This window comes from Chenopodium quinoa, unplaced genomic scaffold (genome assembly GCF_001683475.1).
Source record: "Chenopodium quinoa cultivar QQ74 unplaced genomic scaffold, ASM168347v1, whole genome shotgun sequence".
Taxonomy (NCBI): domain Eukaryota; kingdom Viridiplantae; phylum Streptophyta; class Magnoliopsida; order Caryophyllales; family Amaranthaceae; genus Chenopodium; species Chenopodium quinoa.
Genome location: NW_018745454.1, coordinates 227,639 through 246,753, shown reverse-complemented (window position 1 = coordinate 246,753; position 19,115 = coordinate 227,639). Strand labels below are relative to the sequence as shown.

Genomic DNA, 19,115 nt, shown 5'->3' with positions numbered 1-19,115 from the left:
TGATTTGCCGTATCCTATATGTCCACGCCCTCTTAAATTTTAAGATGAATAATCTTAGATTTTGATCCACTCATTTTTTTTATTATTGGTCCACTCATTTATTAAATTTTATACAGTGAGTACGAAGTAGTTGGTATTACCATAATACCATCTGTTTTCTTTTTTTCCAATAAATAGAAATAAGCAAATAACCATTACTCATTTTGCTATTTATAGTGAAATAAGAGGCGCTCTCCACAATTTTTTTTTCCAGAAGTGCTATATAAACCTGGTGAGCTCTCTACTCTATATTATTATTATTATTATTATTATTATTATTATTATTATTATTATTATTATTATTATTATGTTTTCTGTGTGGCTGAGTACACTGTGTGGCCGACTGTAACACACTACACTAAAACACTTAACGAAAAACCCCTAACCAATTGAGTAATCTCTTACTAATTGAGTAATCCATGACCAACCGAGTTACCCCAAATAAGTAACTTCGTGTGTATTATCATTAATGTGTCTTGATTGATAATTTTAGAATAACTTTGTTATTTTTTTTTATAATTTTTGAGTGTTATCTTGTTAGTTTCATGTTGAGTATGTATAATTAAACTATGCATTAATTTACATTGTAGGCAGAAAGGCGACAAGCGTATCATGCATAAATGAGTAAGCTAGCATCAAGGGTTGTAGCTTACTATGTTGAAGTGATAGTAATATTGATGAGTTTGGTATCATTGGCATTGTCCAATTATCCTCATCATGCCACAACAAAAACATTGGAATCGGAATCTACAATTGTTGAATTTCTGCCTGGATTTCCCGGAAAACTCCCTTTCACTCTCGAAACTGGGTAGGTATACCATATACTTTTATAGATTCATATGTTTATATGCGGATATCTCAACCTATAATAGTTTGAGTCATCAGCAATTCTAATACTCCCTCCGTGTTTTAATAAGTGTTACACTTACCAAATCCAGATGTATTTTAATAAGTGTTAGGGTCTCTTCTGATGCGATTATTTTCAGTTCAGTTCAGCTCCTAATTTCCTTCTCTTATAAAATATTCAATTCAGTTCAGTCAATTCAGTTCAATTCAGCTCTAATCAGTTCAATTCAGCTCAGCTCTAATAAGTTCAGTTCAGTCAATAAGAACAGGCCCTTACACTTCATTACTTTTCAATAAACTATTAACCCCACTATCTTTCTTTTATAATTTTTCAATACTCTAACTACCTTATTCACCTCTTATTTTATTTAAGTCAATTATATTGCCTAAAACTATGTGCCGGTCAAATTATGACACTTATTAAAACACGGATTGAGTAATACTTGTTGATATTAAGTTGTACAGTGTTTAAATGATAATATCTTTCAGTTTCACGCCCTCATCAACTCTTATTTGAACTTATTATTAACTTTATTAATCCAATGCAAACTTATATTTCCTAGCATAGGTTGAAAACTAGTCAACAATATAGAGTTTATGTTCAGTTGGAAGACAAAAATCGATTTATTATGTAAGGAAAAAAAAGGTGATGCGATAACTTATTAAGTTTGTTTCCATGTGTAGATCAATTCAATATAATACGAAGTAACTTTTTAAAAAAAATTAGTGCAAAGTTATTATTATTTAATATGTACCTTAAGACCAAATTTATGTGCATTAGAAATAGTGGGAAAAAAATGTAAATGCGACAAACTAAAATATAAAAAATTGCAAGTTTATTCATAAGTTGATTTAAGTTTGATCAATACAGATATATTGAAGTTTGGGGAGAAGTGCAATTATTTTACTACTTCATACAATCTGAGAAAAACCCAGAAACAGATCCAATTTTGGTTTGGTTTGCTGGAGGTCCTGGTTGTTCTTCCTTTACTGATCTTGTTTTTGGGCATATTGGTAAATTCACAGTCAGTAACTTTGTTTTATAATTGATTTATTAAGAAACTTGGCAATTAATTTTCTAATAGCCTTTTTTGTAATGATAATGCAACAAATAAAGGGCCTTTATCCTTCAATTTTACGGGAATTGATTTCAACTATACAACATCAACTTGGGAGGTTGATATACCAAGACTTGAATTAAATCCTTATTCTTGGACCAAGGTATATATTTCTAATCCAATTATCTAATTACCCTAGTTTTTTTATTCATCTATTTGTAATTAACAGTTTGTACATTGGTGTGAGAGTGAGGGATAACTCAATTGGTTAGAGTTTTCTTCCCGATTTCAGGAGATCTTAAGATCGATTCTCACCCCCGCCATTGTGGCTCTCTAAACACCAAAAAAACAGTTTTAGGTTGTAAAAAGTATATACTACCTCCATTTCTTATTAAGTGCAACAAAGAGGTATTATTTGTGAGACATAAAATATTCCTTTGTTGCGGAAACGGAGGTAGAAAAAAAAAAATTCATTCTGTATTTCAAAATAATTATTCAATCTACGTTTTAGGTTGCAAACGTAATATTTCTAGATTCACCTTCCGGCGCTGGATTCTCTTATGCAACTAACAAATCTTATTACCCAAGTGATACAAAGACATCAAAACAAGCACACGAGTTTTTGAAGAAGGTTAGTTTGTTACATGTGTAGGGGAAAAAAATAGCCTAAAATATGAAGTTTCAAATTATTGGTTATTTTTATTTCTGAAGTGTGATGCATACAGTGGCTTATTGAGCATCCTAAATTTGCAAGAAACCCTCTTTACATAGCTGGTGCTTCATATGGGGGAAAAGTTGTCCCATCTCTTACATGGGAGATTGTAAAAGGTACTTATTCATTCCCATATAAATTTACTCATAATTATTCAACAATCTTATTAGTATTGTAATTTTGATTTTATATTCATGCAATACATTGACATTACTCAAACCAATTACTATATGGTTTCTAAAATAATGCAAACTTTGGATTTTAATCTTATAAATCAAAACTTTGCCAGATATAAGGTCTTTGCTTTTCTAGCTAAGATATCAATAATCATCAATATAATATATACTAAAAGACACACCTACCAGCAATGGCACGTGTCATCTCCTGGTGTGTTCTTAATTATTATTATTATTTTTTTATATAAAAAAATCTATTAATTAAGGAAACAAATCAATTTCGAAAATAATATTATTTGTTGTACATATTCCATATTGATGTAGTATATTTAAAACAAAAAGACTTCACAAATAAATTTTCTAAAACAGATAATTGGACAATTATATACCAAAAATTTTATTCTTAAAATAATTTTGTGATCTGTTTTACAACAACAAAAAAATATTGGTCGGATTTTTTTACCTACTTTTATTTTTAATTGTGTATTAGAAGGTACAATTAAAATTTAACATATCACATACTTTTATTATTCCTCGACTAATTTATGATTATAATATGTATCTATTAATAATGTATAACTATCACCGTATGTAACCTAGTCATTGTGATATTCTTGTAACTTTTTCCTTGAGTTTTGCATCCTTTAGGAAATGAAGCGGGTATTGGACCAAAATTTAATCTTCAGGTATGGTATAATACTCCCTTCATCCCTTAATTAGATTCCTACTTCTCTTCATTAATTATGTGAGGGATAAATGCTAGAAGTAAGAATATAATTAAGGGACGGAAGGAGTAATGCACGCATTATTCAAGTATATACTTTGTATATGCTCCATTTGTTCATTTTTATTCGATCTGCCACTTTTTTTAAAATTAAATATAATTATTTTCTCTTGGTAATATATGCATTAAGGATATATTCTCGTAAATCCACTCACTGCTTGGTACCTTGATGATCAAAAGAAAGTTGAATATGCTCATCGCGTGTCTCTTATATCCGATGAGCTCTATAAGGTTAGACGTTATTACTTAATTTTCTATATAACGAGATATTTATGTACGTAATTCTTTAAAATATTTAATTTGTTAAAATGTTAGTTCTTTAAATATTTATAATTTCACTAATTTTCTCAAAAAAAAAATAATAATAAATTATTTCACTAATAATGCATCATGTATTCTTCAATTGCTAGTCTGCCAAATTAAGCTGCAATGGAGATTATCGGACAAATTATGCTAATAAGAGTAATGCACGGTGCAACAAGTTTCTTGAAGATGTATCAAATGTGAGTGGTTCCTTTTTTTTTTTTTTTTTTCTTCCTTAGTACATATTTTCACCAATCCATAGTTTCATACTGCATTATTTATAAAGCAATCTCATTTTCAAAAACCAAAAATATATAATACACAATCTCGTATACATCTATTAAGGGTGTGTTCGGCCAAAACAAGATCAAAGACACTATATATCCCTTAACATTTATTAACATACCCCTTAACATTTATTATACCGATCTGTGTGTAATTTTTATATAAATTCCCAACTTAATTTCAATTTAGGAAATTAATTATTTATTGTTTTTATATAGCCTTAAGGGCTACCTATATTATTATCCTATTTTATATAATAAACTGATCTGAATAATAGCTCTAATAAATCGTTCTTCAAACTTATTTTCATAAGCTCATCTAAATTTATCAATGTTTGATGTAAAACCTTTTTTTTTTTTAACAAGATTAATAAAATTGAAGTACTATTTTAACCACAAAATAGTAAATTATACTTTTATTTTATAACTAGATAATACTGGTAATGCAGTGTATCGATGTACTAGAAGACCAGCATATACTGGATCCTAAATGCACCTATTCATCGCCAAATCGTTGGTGCCGGGTACGTACGTACCATTGCTTTAATCTTTTCTCTTCTTCCTGTTGCAATACTATACTTTGCATTGTCAACATTTATTTATCTGTATAATTATTCTCAACTTTTCATGTCAATATTTCTTTCAAATTTGGAGATTATAATTTTAGACTGTGTTCTATTTATCTAATATTCACTTATCTGAACTATTTAATACAGTACATCTTATTAAAACTTATTTTAGTTGTAATTTGTATTAGGTTCGCCTTATCATAACTTATTTTTCCCGATTTGAACTTATTACACCTTAAATAAGTGTAAATAAAGTGAACAAATTAAAATATAGCCTTAATCATGCTTATACTTTGTATATTATTATACACCTAATTATATATACGTAGTATTTTTTTTTAAAAGATATACAAATAGATTTATAATATTTGTGCTTAGGTTAATAAGCATTAATTAATTCGTTGCCAATACTGTAAATCCATGTGACTTAGGGCCTGCTCACATTTACTTAATTTCAGTTCAGTTTAGTTCAGCTCCAATCAATTCAGTTCAGTTCAGTAAATATGAATAGGCCCTTATTCACATTGAAATGGAATTTAGTTGCTATAGATCGGAGTACACCCTTTGTATTAATTTTTTATTATTTATTTATTTTTTATTTTTTATTTTTTGGTTTTTTTGTTTTTACTTGATTACTATTACGTGATCAAGCTTGAATTCCTTGATTGCATTTGATGGTTTATATTATGTCTGCTTTGTAGTTTTTATTAATACTTAATTTAAGGTACCCGTAGCAAACTAACAACCTAACATGTAATAATAAATACAGCAAGGGTTTATTTACAATGGTTCAAATTATAGTTGGGATGATTAATTATGTTAAGAACAAAACTATCAATTAAATGGTCTTTTTTTTTTTTTTGTAGGAAAATGATCATAAGATTGCTAACCAGTGGGCAAATAACATTAATGTCCAAGCAGCTCTTCATGTTCTAGAGGTAATACTCTGTATAATTTAATCCATCCATTACTCTTCAATAAGTTGTTAAGATTTCATAATCTTGTTCTAGCTTTATTTTCTTTACATGTCATTTCAAAATTTGGCTTAAACTTTGATACGTACATATGTCAAAGTATAGCCAATGTTTTATTTTCTTGAGATTATGTATGCATGTTTAGGGAACGATTAGCCAATGGATTCGTTGTCGTGGTCGTGCAATATTTGATGTGTTTAAGTACGATAAAGATATCGACAGTAGCATCATATATCATCAGAATCTTACCACCCAACCTCTCAGGGCACTAATCGTCAGGTAGTCCATATACTACTACTTGGTTTATATTTTCCATCATTTTTTTTTTGGTGTTTAGAGAGCCACAAGGGTGGGGTGAGATTCGATCCCAAGATCTCTTAGAATCGGGAGGGAAGCTCTAACCACTTGAGCTATCCCTCACTCTCTTTTCCATCCTTTTCTTAATTGGTCTGTTTTCAACAACCTCGACAATAATTGAAAATTTTATAGTGATCGATTGAAATATGATTATCATAATGTTCAATTGATTATGCACTATGCATATTGCAGTTCATAATTAACTTGTTTTTCTTCAAGTAGTAAAGTTTTTTTTTTTTCAATGAAACAATATCATCAACATCTTTTTATTTATCCAATTTGAGTTTCATTCATGTAATTTTAATTGTAATTTTATAATTCCTTAAAATAAAAAATTGGATTAAAATTTTCAATAATCATGCATGTTTGCATTGTAGATTTTAAAAGACTAAATGTGTCCATATTATAATGTGAAAAAATGTTCCTCAAAAAAAAAAGGGGGAAAAAAATGAACCAATCATATTATTTTATCATTAAAATATTTTGGTAGTCATATTTCAAACGACCATTACATGTTAAAATACATGCATATAAATTTACGCTGACTCAACAATACTTTACGCCACACTTTTTATTTTCAATAATCTTTTTGTAACATTGACAATAATTACTTTGATTTTAATTTGTGTAACAGTGGTGACCAAGATATGAGTGTTCCATATGTGTCCACATTGAAATGGATCAAGGAGCTTAATATTGTACCAAATGATGATTATTGGAGGCCTTGGTTTCTTAAAAATGGCCAAGTTTCAGGGTAATTATTCATTGAGAGTATATTTTTGTTTATGTTGAAGTTAATCGCTTATAACTACAATTTAAGAATAGTGAGTGAACTTCAATTCCTACATAAATCTAATTTGGTTTTATGTTGAAGTTAATCGCTTAAAACTACAATTTAAGAATAGTGAGTGAACTTCAATTCCTACATAAATCTAATTTGGTTTGATATTAAAATTTCTCATTTTCTTTTAAGTATTTATTATTATTGATGGTATCTATTATTGGCAGTGTTAAATAATTATAAACACACTTGCATGAAGGTCATTACTAATCTATTGCTTTATGAAATTATGCAGATATGTAAGCGAGTATTCAAATGGCAACTTCAATTTGACATTCACTACAATTAAGGTATAAAACGGCCCTTCCACAAAATTTGTTTATTTGTTCAAAAAATATATATATATAATTTCTTTATTTATTTATTTTCTTATACTTGGTATACAATATATATAATTACTAGGTCTGATAAAATATATATATATATATATATAATTACTAGGTTAGGTCCCGTGCCATGCACGGTTATTTTAATTACCCTATATTTTCTTTTGATAAATTAATTTTTTATAGCATAAAATATAAAAATTGTTAATTATCGAACAAAATTGAAGTAACATAGAATATTTGATCAAGATCATATTCTTAAAAAATATTTCACTAAAATTATATCTTCTTGAAAAAGATTATATATTTCCGAATTATTCCGTAATTATGTATCAACATAAAAATGGTAAGTATTATTGCTCATTTATATAGTTGACAAAAACAATTTTTTTTTTTTAAAATAACTTGCTTAAATTAAAATTTAATAATTAATCATTAAAAAAAATATACTAATATATTGATTTTAATACATATGATCAATTTAGGAATTAGGATTATGTATTATTCCAATTCAAATAGAGCTTAAATTGATTATTTTTGCAATTGAGAAATCATACTATTAAGACATTATTAAATTTGTAGCATTGTATAATCAAATTGCTATTTTTGTAGGGAGCAGGGCATGTTGCACCCGAGTATAAGCCGCGAGAATGTTTTACGATGTTTGAAAGATGGATCGCATTTAGTCCTCTATCATAATTTCACGAATATGGTCAACATTATCATTTGTAGAATTTGTACCTTGCACTTCATGAAGTATATTGGCTTATGTTAGACAAACTTTATTTAAAACTTAAAGCATGTCCGTTCAAAATTCACTAATACGGAGTATCAATTATTCTAATATCTTCAACAATCAAGATACACTTTCGACCATTAATATCTTTAACTTTATCACTAAAAGAATCTCGCCAACGAGTGTTAACGGGAGCATTAAAACTTATATTTGACCTTAAAAATATTCATATCATTGAGATGAATATCACATTGCTATATTTTACGGCAAATACAAGTTCGACTGTCAAATAAACGAATTTTTGTTAATCTAGTGGCATTTTTGTAATGAATATCACATGGCTATATTTTACGGCAAATACAAGTTTATATGCCAGATAAACGAATTTGTGTTAATTTGGTGGCATATCTGTAATGAATATCACATTGCTATATTTTACGGCAAATACAAGTTTATTTGCCAGATAAACGAATTTTTCTGGTGACATTTATGTAAATACATTAAAAAGCGTGGTCATTTATTCAGTACTTTCGGTCAGCTATTCAATTACTATTTGCAACTTGTATTTAGGAAATTACACATGTACCCCTCAACTAGTATATGAAAAGACACATGTACTCCTCCCCCACTAGTACTTGAAAAGACGATTATACCTTTGTTTATCAGGGGAATTAACTGGGCACAACTCTATATTTTATACAAAATAAATATTAATGAAATTTTCTTATCATATTTGTTAAAATTTGACTTTAAAAGTCAAAACAATGACATCATTTATTGATAGTAGGAGTATGATCTATTTGAAGGAAATGTGTCCTCGACTCTCATGCAATTACTAATATAATATGGATCGTATTATGGAGATAATAGGTTCGTTTAGTTGGGTCGTCTTTACGTCTTGCTAGAGACCAATATTGATCATTGGGTTAAACCAATGCCAACTAAATGGATCCTATGAGGTTACACATTATGGTGTTAGGTCGAACAAGAATATCGAGTCCAAAAGTTGGGCTTAGTGAATGACTGGCCATAAGGAGCAAGATAGGAATAAGTCTTGGCCTAATTAGATAATATGATTATATATTATAAAAGGCTTTGGGAGAAATATACTGACGTTCATCACTCATAAAGTCATAAAGAAACAACGTAATATTTTTCCCTTCCCCTCTCTCTACAACCGGTTAGAAACTCTCCATAGAAGAGGAGATTAATCTCTCCCGTCCAACTAGCATTAGTAGTGCATATGATCTTTACAGGATTCGAACATGCAACCTCAGACTCTTATATTAAATGTTTCACCAATAAACTATGACATATTTTATGTATTCTTTGTCAAACAATATTTATATATCTAGTGTTGAAAAGGCTTTTCGTTTCGATTTTTAGGATTTAGTGGCGATTGTAAATGATACGATTTCTCAAAATTATATAAATGTGTAAAAATAGTGTGGATATGTATTAGTATGTTTTCCGTATCGATTTTATATGGGAAAACCATGGCGATTGTAAAAATGATACGACATCCTTAATTATTTCACAAACATACTTGCATATTGTAGCGAATGTACAATCGCTACGAAATAATCGTTACGAAAATAGATTTTTCTTGTAGTGAATTGGGGCTCTAATCTCCGCAAGAAGGTGAAAGAAAGCTTGGGAATTCACGCATCCAAGGTTAATTCTAAACTATTACGTGATCCTTTATTTGTATATGTATGAGATCCTATTTAGGTGCGTATAAATGAGATTCGTGAAATTCCGCTCAGAGTACCTAAATCCCTTCACTATTCATACGAAAGGAGTGTACTAATTTTGTAAATTGGACTCTAGCAAGTAGCAAGTATGTGTATTGAGATTAGTGGGAGAAAGAAATACGAGTAATAAAATAATGTAATGATAAATATGGAGAAGTTGCAATAATTATTACTCATATGAAATACATATGTAAATAACACCCTCATTTTAATGGCCTCTCTCCAAAAAAAAAAAAAAAGTCCCAATGTGCTCTTTGTTCCAAAATTTTCCCTTCGTTTTTAAATACTTGCTTCACTTTCATTTTGTGACCGTTTTTAATTACTTGCTCAATTTCCTTATTTGAAAAACTTAAACAATATTTAATTCATTTATCTCAATTAGTGGACCCTCATAAAGCACACTTTATTAATTTCATATTCTATGCCCTTCTATTCTCTCGACTACTTTTATTTTTTACATTTTTTTTATTCTTCCACCAATTTAAATGGTCCAAATGCATTTATCTCAATATTCTTCCCTTATCGTAATTTACACAAAAAGATTTTAAATAGGGATACTCCGTATTACTTCGTATAAAATGGAAGAAGTATAACACACGTGTTGGTTTTCCATTGAGAGTTGTCAACTTTAGGGCAAAAGACAGAAAAGAGTTGATAAGAGAAAACCAATGATTGGCCAATTCAGGGAAACACCAATAAAGGCCTTCCTTCCTTAAAAGTTAAAACCCACAAAACTCACTCTTAAACAGTCAAATATTATGATTAGTGACTCAAATTATCATTAATTTTACCAATTATGAAGCAGAGCAATTTTAGAAAACAGAGCTACTCTGTTTTTCTTCTGGTATTATTGTTCAAATTATTACCATTAAATTCGATTAATTTACCAAATTCACATTCAAAACTCGTCAAATCCTTACCTGGGTTTCCTGGAAATCTACCTTTCAAGCTTCATACTGGGTATGCAGTTCACTATTTTACTTCTTTATTTTATTTTATAATCTATATTTTATTTATGCTAATTATTCTGAATAATCTAAAGCTGCTTCTTGAATATTCAATTTTTTTGTAAGATTATCATTTTATAGTGAATTTTTCGAATTGGGGATTTCATGTTGTCTTGGTAGTTATGTTTGATACTGATTGCAATAGATGATTTGGCTTGATACATATTTTAATTAGACTGTATCTTATGATGTATGTAACGTTTAAATATGTACGATTTTGTTAGATTAGTTTCAATAAAAATTTACAAATTTTCAAACTCTTTATTATTTTCACTTACTATTTTAGTTACTAATGCTAACATTAGTAACTATTGGCATTTATACTAGACAAAAACACAGCTATTGATATTTATATTAGGCAAAAACACATTTATTTATGCAATAAATGTCTCAAGTTTTGATCTTTTGTGTTTGGGTTATGTTTGTTTTTAAGGTTGTTTTGACCCACTTTTGGTTTGAAGTGCATATTTGTTTAGTAACTTTTCACAATTTTTGCTAGGTCTACTTAACTTTGAATTAATTGGGTCATATAGCTTTGGATTTGAGCACATTTTACTATAGGATAACATTATCTAATGTATTAATGTTAATATTCTTAAGCTTGGGTTATATGATGGACCATGAATGTTGTAATTGTAGATATATTGGAGTGGGGAAGGGGGAGGAGGTGCAGCTATTTTACTACCTTATTGAGTCCAACCGAGACCCGGAAACCGATCCACTTATGCTATGGCTCACTGGAGGACCTGGTTGCACTTCCCTGTCTGCAATTTTTTTTGAACATATTGGTAACTTGATGTTTTCTCTATTTAATAGTACTAAACAGTCCTTATTTCTATCAGTAAAAGCTAAATTCCCTAGTAACCAAAGTAGAATGTGATGTAACTTTGTTCGAGTAATTTGTGAAAGAGTAACAATGTGCTTGGAGTCCAGGAATGACTAACAATATAGAAGATAGAACATTCCGAAATCTTAGTAAAGAATCAGCACGCTTGCTGCTTGATATGATCCGATCCTTGGTGTCTCATGTTATTAGATTCGCCACAGTCTTGATTGATACCAAATATAGGATTAGAACCTCTATTTCCTTGCTTTCTTGTCTCGCTTTCAAATAAGATGGGCTATAATTATCATGTGTATAGAAGAGTTTGTGAACATTGCTTTGACGCCTTCATAGCTTAAGATGACTAGAGTGCATCAATTAACTGGGGCAATAAAAGAAATTTGGGACTTAGGATGAACATGGTCTATAAAGTATTGACATTGACATTGGCATATGCATATGCATATATTCTTTGACGAGTTAGATCCCTTATGATCGCTTCCTGCCAATTTTCATAGGCCCAGTGTTATTCTTAGCCATTACTTTTAGAGCTGTTATCTCTATTACTATTCCTTTCCAATATTTCCTCATTTCATATGAGATTCCTTTGTCTATTGTGCTTGAATTATATATGCCTCATCTTCTGCATTCTATTCAACCAGGATGACTGAATTAATGTGGTTTAGGGCCAATTCTGATTTACTGAACTGATTTGAACTGATTGGAGCCGAGCTGAACTGAAATGAATTGTTTATGAGAGAAGGAAATTAGGAACTGAACTGAAATTAAGATGAAGAGAACAAACCCTTAGTATTATGTTTTTAGAATGGTTGTATACTTTTTGAAACATTCTTCTCTGCTTACAACTGGACAATGGACCTATAGTTTCTGAATTGATCAAATTTATACTTTGTATGATAGTTTTTTATGATGAAGGTTTCTATGTTTAATATATGGTACTTCAACCACACAGGTCCATTATCTTTCAACTATACAGGAGTATATTTCAACCGTACTACATCTACCTGGGAGACTGATCTACCGGCTCTTCAATTAAATCCCTACTCTTGGAACAAGGTGTATATATAATATATGTATGATACAATTGGTTGAGTCTTTATTATCATGTGATATTAGACTATATAACTAAAGAAATGTGGTGTCCTTCTGTTCTTTTTCTTAATAACAGGTAGTCAACATACTATTTCTAGAGTCACCTGTGGGCACCGGATTCTCTTATTCCACAACTGCTGAATCTTACTATACTACTGATATAAAAGCATCAAAACAGATCTACGAATTTCTACGAAAGGTCAGTGAACCCCTTACTGTAGCACTGAAGTATGATCTGCTCAAGTACTGCCTAGAATCCAACTGATGGCTGATAATATGTAAATTTACCAGTTGGTGCACGCTGGTAGTAAATGGCTTTTAGCTTATAAAACTATCGTAATATCATTGTCCAGTCTTGTTAAATTCGTTATTTTCACCAGTTCTTCTATGAAATGCATGCAGTTTTATGTGGAACATCCTCAATTTGTAAAAAATCCTCTCTACATTGGTGGTAGCTCGTATTGTGGACTTATAGTCCCATTCATCATGCAAGAGATTGTAAAAGGTACTGAACTTTTGGTAATTTAAATGTGTTATATTATATTGAAAGAAAGTAATAGAAAAACTTGTGTGTAGTCCATTTCGATTTCTATCCCTTATTGTTAAAGTATTTGTTATCTAGGGAATGAAGATGAAACTGGTTCATCAATCAATATTAAGGTATGATACTCTTTCCATAAGAGATTATTATGTATTTATCGAACTGTTTAGAACTTTTTACATTGCATATTGCATTCATCCTTTTTATTTTTGTTGCCATGCTACTATATAGTTTGTTTCATCATAGATGAGGAGAAAAGGTTAACAAATTGATGCACTTGTATTCACCGTTTTATTGATCCAGGGATATGTTCTCGGAAGTCCTGTGAGTGATCCACACGAGAGTGATTTAATTGGGAGAATCGATTTTGTTCACCGTGTATCCCTATTATCAGATGATCTTTATGAGGTACACATTTGAAACTCAGCATCTTTCATGGTTGAAAACTTATAGCTTTATTTCGATGAGTGTGGTCAACACTGGGTGTTTTCGAGTAAACTTAACTGAACAAAGAGTAACAAGGTTTTTTTATCTTGCTCAAGGTAAGCAGAGGGTAGAAGTGTTAGTACAGTAACAGATACGAGTATAATTCAAAGAATGTTAGAAAAGTAAGTTATGGTGCTTTATGCTGAATTTGTTGAAAAGAATTATTCATCGTTTGTTACATTTCATTTTACAGTCAACCAAAGTAAGTTGTAGTGCTCCGAACTGGAATATCAGCAATGCAGAGTGCGAAGATAATGCTCAGACTGTAATTGATGTGAGTGATGTATGCATACATATATGTGGCTGATGTATGCAGCGTGTCTCTTCTAGTATAATAGCTTGAGCTCTTTTGTTTGTGATATGTTGAGTAGAGATGCCTATTATCATGCTATTAAGCATCTATCTTATGAGCTCTTCTAGTATATGTGATCTGTGTTTTCGAAAGAGAAGTATTCAATCAAAGTATTGGAGTAACAATTACCTCTTATGCAGTTTATTTCTCCATTAGATGATGATAATATTTTGGAGTCAAAATGCAATGATTTGTACCCAAGCAATTGGTGTCGGGTATGTAATTCCATTGCTCTTCATCCTTGATCAAGCTGTAGTACTGTCTACCAATAACCATTTCCTTGTCTTCTTTTCGCGGTATAGAAAAACTTTAATTTGATCATCGATAATTGGGCAAATAATGTTCAAGTTCGACAAGCACTTCATGTCCGGGAGGTAAGCTGATTATCTAACTGTTAATAAAGCTCAGAAAATGGTTCATATTATTGTTGTTATGAACTATAATATCATCACTAACCTTAATTGATTTTAGGGAACTGTGGGTCATTGGACTCGATGTAACTTAACCATGAGGACTCGAACATACAACTCAACAATGATGCGCAACAGCTTTGGTGATCATCAATATCTTGCAAACAAGCATATTAGAGCACTTATATACAGGTAACAACATACAAGTGATCTTGCAAATCATCAATACCAAAACTTTATAAACCTCATTTACTTTGGTTATAGTTTATAAACCTCATTAATCAAAGTTCTATTTTGCTCATAATTTAACAGTGGTGATCAAGAGCTGAGTGCTACATATGTAGGCACACAGAGATGGATCAAGAAACTCGACGTACCAATTGATAAAGATTGGAGGCCATGGGTTGTAAATGGCCAAGTTGCTGGGTAATTTGCTTGTACTTCTATTGTTCTTTAGAAAAAATAACATTTTTTCACTGAAATTTATTGACTGTTTAGTATTGTGCTATGCAGATATGTTACAGATTATTCAAATGGGCACTACAATTTGACATTTACCACAGTTAAGGTATAAATCAGACACATTATTCAGTATTATTTCTCTTAATCAATTCTTCTGTTTTTGTTCGGGAAAAAATTATAATAATTGAATTTGTGATTGTAGGGAGCAGGACATTGCCCTTCAGAGTATAAACCTCGAGAAAGTTTGTTCATGATTCAAAGATGGGTTGCACAAGATTATCTCTAGTGTCGCGATAGTTAAATTTGAAATTTTTTTGCCTTCAGAATAAGTGCACTAGGTAATCAACAAAGTTAGTATATACCTTGCGCTAGTTTAAATGTTTCTTTCATATTCCGCGGTTTTGCCTATTGTTAACCGGTATGTATGCATATTGAGGAAAATCTGTGTGAGTCGACTTATTATTAATTGATTTTAGGGTGAAACCTCCTTTGAAAATAAAAGTGGTCTTGCTCTCCTTATTATCAGAGTAGAGAGCTATTTCACTATTAATAAAATAATCGCGCATTCGCGCCTGTTACATATTATATGATTAAGCATTTGAAATTTTGAACCTCTTTACATCATTGTCTTTATACTTTAATAGGATAAGGTGAGGAAATGAGTGAATATAAGATAAGTTGGTTTGGTGTGAGTCTATGACCTAAACTTAAGAAACTCCTTTTGTTTTAAAATAAATTTATTTGACTGAGTACATATGTCAATGTAAAACTTTGACCAATAATATCTATAATTATCAATAAAGATAAATAATAATAAATAAAAACATTGATAGTATTTAGAAATAATACATTGAAACAATTTTAACAAATACGCACATAACTATAAAAATCTTTATGTATAATCCTCATATTATTAGAGTATGTAAATAGTGCAAAAAGTCAATATGAAGCATTAATTTAGAAAAGGAGAGAATAAAACACTTATTAATGCTTCACTTTTTATTAATTGGGTTTCAAAGAAAGAGTCTTGTCCGAACCAATAAAAAGAGCTAGAAAATTATGTTTTAAGTAAAAATGTTGATTTTGGGCGTAAAAATAAGTGAATCGCTAAACATCGCCCGCAAATTACCATATAAAGCCCACAAATATGATTTGGTGTGACCATTATGCCCATTTTCTAAAATTAAAATAATCTCGGTTTAAAAAATGTGGAGCCGTACTGGCTCGCCGGGGGAGACCGGAGGGCATGCCGGAGATGCGGGGGACGCCGGAGGTACGTCGTCGTCGACGGAAAACGAGGTAAGTCACCGTTAAAATTCACGGTTTACCGTCGGAGTGGCTCCGGCGCCTAGGATGGACGCCCAAACCGTAGCCTGGACGTCCAAGCCAAACGCCAGAACCACCAGAGTGGCGTCCAGCCCAGACGCCCAGACCACCAGACTGGCGTCCTGGCCAGGCGCCACTCTACTGGCTGAGGCGGCCCTGCCAGGCGCCAGTCCAGTGGTTGTGGCAGCCCTGGCAGACGCCACCCTTATAAAATAATTTTTTTTTCTTTTTTGATTTTGTTGTTGTTTTTTATTTATTTTTTTTAAAAAAAAAAATCGAAAATGATTTTTTAAAAAAATTCGAAATGGGTTTTTTTTAAATTAATTTTGAAAATTCGAAATAGGTTTTTTTAAAATTAAGTTTGAAAATTCGAAATGGTATATTTTTAAATTTAGTTTGAAAATTCGAATTGGGTTTTTATAAAAATTAAGTTTGATTATATATAATTATGCTTTTTTTTTGTGTTAATTCTGTGTAAATATAGAAATTAAATGTATTATCCGTTAAATGTTTTTATTGTAATATATAATTGATGCAGGATTATGGTGGAGACGGAAATGATTACAGTGGGATATTTGGACATGATGGTCCATTCGAAGAAGCTCAACAGGCGATTGATTGGGCAAAACAGGTTGCAATTGCAGCTGGATTTTGCTTGGTAGTAGTAACTCATAAATCTCAACGGGATGGTAGAATGGATCGCATTTTGAGATGTGACCGTTATCGCAAAAGAGAAGAAAGAGATTTTCGTACAGCCACTCGGTTTGATACAAAGCGGAAAGGTTGTGGGTGTGAGTTCAGAGTAAAGGTTCGACAACTACGGAGTCGTGACGGTTGGGAAGTGATTGGTTACTCTAAATGGGGGTATCACAACCATGAGATGATAGTATATGAAGAGGGTCATCGACAACTGAGCGGCTTAAGTCCTGCTGCGAAACTAGTTGTGAAAGAAATGAGTGATGCTCAAGTCAAGCCTGCTAAAATATTAGCATCTGTGTTAGAGAAATTTCCAGAAGACCATCCAAACCGAAGACACATCTACAACGTCAGACAACAACTCAGGTTTGAACGGTCAGAGGGAAGGAACCCTATACAGCAGCTGCTACACCAGGCACAATCACGTGGTTACCTGTTCTGGTTTGATTCTGATGAAGATACAGCGGAGGTGACTCATCTTTTCCTTGTGCATCCTGATTGTGCTGATATGATCAAGTCTTGGCCATTTGTGATTTTTATCGACTCAACGAACAAGACAAACAAGTACAAGTTCCCACTGGTTGAGATCATGGGGGTGACTCCAACGAACCAGAACTTTCTGATTGGTCATGCAATCATCAAGGATGAGACGGCTCCAAGTTATTATTGGGTGTTGGAGAAGCTGAGAAACTACATCGGGCCTAATGTTCATCCAGCAGCCATCGTCAGCGACTGTGAGGGAGGTCTCGTTGCCCCCATAGCAGAGTTGTTTCCAGAATCGAACCACTTATTGTGCACATGGCACATCAACAACTGCGTGAAAGTGAAAGCCTACAACCTTTTCAAGAAGAATTTGGAAATGGCAGAGAGATTGATGAATGGTAAGTGGCGGAAGATCCTACAGGCTACCACAGAGGAAGCGTATGAGCGAGCATTGGCTAACTTCAGGGATTCGTACCAGTGGTGTCCGACACTGGTGGACTATGTGATGCAGCAACGGGTCCCTCACAGGGAAAAGTTTGTCAAATATTGGACAAACATGGTACTTCATTTTGGGAACACTACAACATGTAGAGTTGAGAGCGCTCATAGAGCTACCAAGGACTGGATTGATTCATCGACCGCTGCTTTGGTTGGGATACAACATTCGCACAGCGAGCGTAGAGGGTTGGGATGCGCTATATCATGACCGGATCCACGAATGGAACACCCTAGCTGCATTTTAGTTTTTCATGTTTACATTCTTTATTTGTAATCTTATTTGTACGTTGCTCTTTTAATGAGAACATTAATCTTTTATATTGTATTGCTTACTACATTCTATATGTTGCATGGGTAAGTTGCGCGGATCCACGAACGGTTATATCAAAATTTAAAAACAGCAATGATAATATGTTTAAGTTGGAAGCTAAAAGAACAATCTAAAATGTTACAAACTTACAACATAATGTCCAATTTAATAAATATAATATAAGACATACCGCTTCCATGGCAGTAGGCGGTGGCACATAATCATCATTGATGTGGTCGAGATCTGCGATCAACCTCGGGTGCGAATACCGGTTGAACCATTCCATGTAGTAATGGTCACACATGGGAGGAACCCCAGAGGGCGGCCGCTGCAACTCCGCAGTCCATAAGCGGGCCACCATCGGAAACTGGTCCCACGTCCCGGTCATGATATCCGGCCATTGCACGACGTAGTCCCTCGACGATGCAGGTCGGACCGCCTTCATCGGGCATGCCGGGGGAGGAGGGACAACTTGGACAAATCCAAGCTGGCGAAGACAACGCTGGGGCATGTACGCCTCGACGATCTCACGATACTGAATGAGTCCCGTGTACAGGGTCCTGGGTACCCTAACACTAGGGTTCGGGCCGAAAGGCATCCAGTTTACCTGCACATAGTTTTAAAATTTAATAACATGAATATAATATGTGCAAATAATAAAATGTAGAAACAATTTATAAACGTTACCTCTAAGGGGGACAGCCTGTCCAGCAATAACCGTATCGATCGGAGGCGGTCAACGGACTTCTTCTCCGAGCGCGGAATCCACGCACAAGCACGCGGCATCCCCTCATCAATAGGAACTGGGTCACGATGTGGTCGCAATGCAGGAAAGTACTCGTATATCCA

The 19,115-nt window shown here is 32.3% G+C and overlaps 2 protein-coding genes across 2 annotated transcripts; both read left to right on the top strand.

Annotated features, from left to right (window-relative positions):
• The first annotated feature begins 161 nt into the window (after positions 1-161).
• On the top strand, positions 162-8,115 carry LOC110714376 (serine carboxypeptidase-like 13). The gene is made up of 15 exons (XM_021892883.1): positions 162-271; positions 630-847; positions 1,757-1,899; positions 2,003-2,106; positions 2,455-2,574; positions 2,669-2,771; positions 3,480-3,517; positions 3,745-3,846; positions 4,026-4,118; positions 4,652-4,726; positions 5,638-5,709; positions 5,891-6,024; positions 6,737-6,856; positions 7,179-7,233; positions 7,882-8,115. The coding sequence occupies exons 2-15, from the start codon at positions 660-662 to the stop codon at positions 7,966-7,968; spliced, it is 1,434 nt and encodes a 477-aa protein (XP_021748575.1). The 5' UTR covers positions 162-271; positions 630-659; the 3' UTR covers positions 7,969-8,115.
• A 2,324-nt stretch (positions 8,116-10,439) lies between these two features.
• LOC110714139 (serine carboxypeptidase-like 17) lies at positions 10,440-15,538 on the top strand. Its single transcript, XM_021892612.1, has 14 exons — positions 10,440-10,719; positions 11,406-11,554; positions 12,563-12,666; positions 12,779-12,901; positions 13,105-13,207; positions 13,325-13,362; positions 13,547-13,651; positions 13,923-14,003; positions 14,222-14,296; positions 14,384-14,455; positions 14,553-14,683; positions 14,804-14,917; positions 15,005-15,059; positions 15,156-15,538. The coding sequence occupies exons 1-14, from the start codon at positions 10,556-10,558 to the stop codon at positions 15,237-15,239; spliced, it is 1,398 nt and encodes a 465-aa protein (XP_021748304.1). The 5' UTR covers positions 10,440-10,555; the 3' UTR covers positions 15,240-15,538.
• Positions 15,539-19,115: the final 3,577 nt, after the last annotated feature.

Coding starts and splice junctions, on each gene's coding strand:
- LOC110714376 (XM_021892883.1), top strand. CDS start 660: ATGAGTAAGCTAGCATCAAGGGTTGTAGCTTACTATGTTGAAGTGATA. Junction 2,772..3,479: donor TACATGGGAGATTGTAAAAG/GTACTTATTCAT, acceptor TGCATCCTTTAG/GAAATGAAGCGGGTATTGGA. Junction 3,518..3,744: donor GACCAAAATTTAATCTTCAG/GTATGGTATAAT, acceptor TATATGCATTAA/GGATATATTCTCGTAAATCC.
- LOC110714139 (XM_021892612.1), top strand. CDS start 10,556: ATGAAGCAGAGCAATTTTAGAAAACAGAGCTACTCTGTTTTTCTTCTG. Junction 14,004..14,221: donor ATGCTCAGACTGTAATTGAT/GTGAGTGATGTA, acceptor CCTCTTATGCAG/TTTATTTCTCCATTAGATGA. Junction 15,060..15,155: donor TGACATTTACCACAGTTAAG/GTATAAATCAGA, acceptor TTGTGATTGTAG/GGAGCAGGACATTGCCCTTC.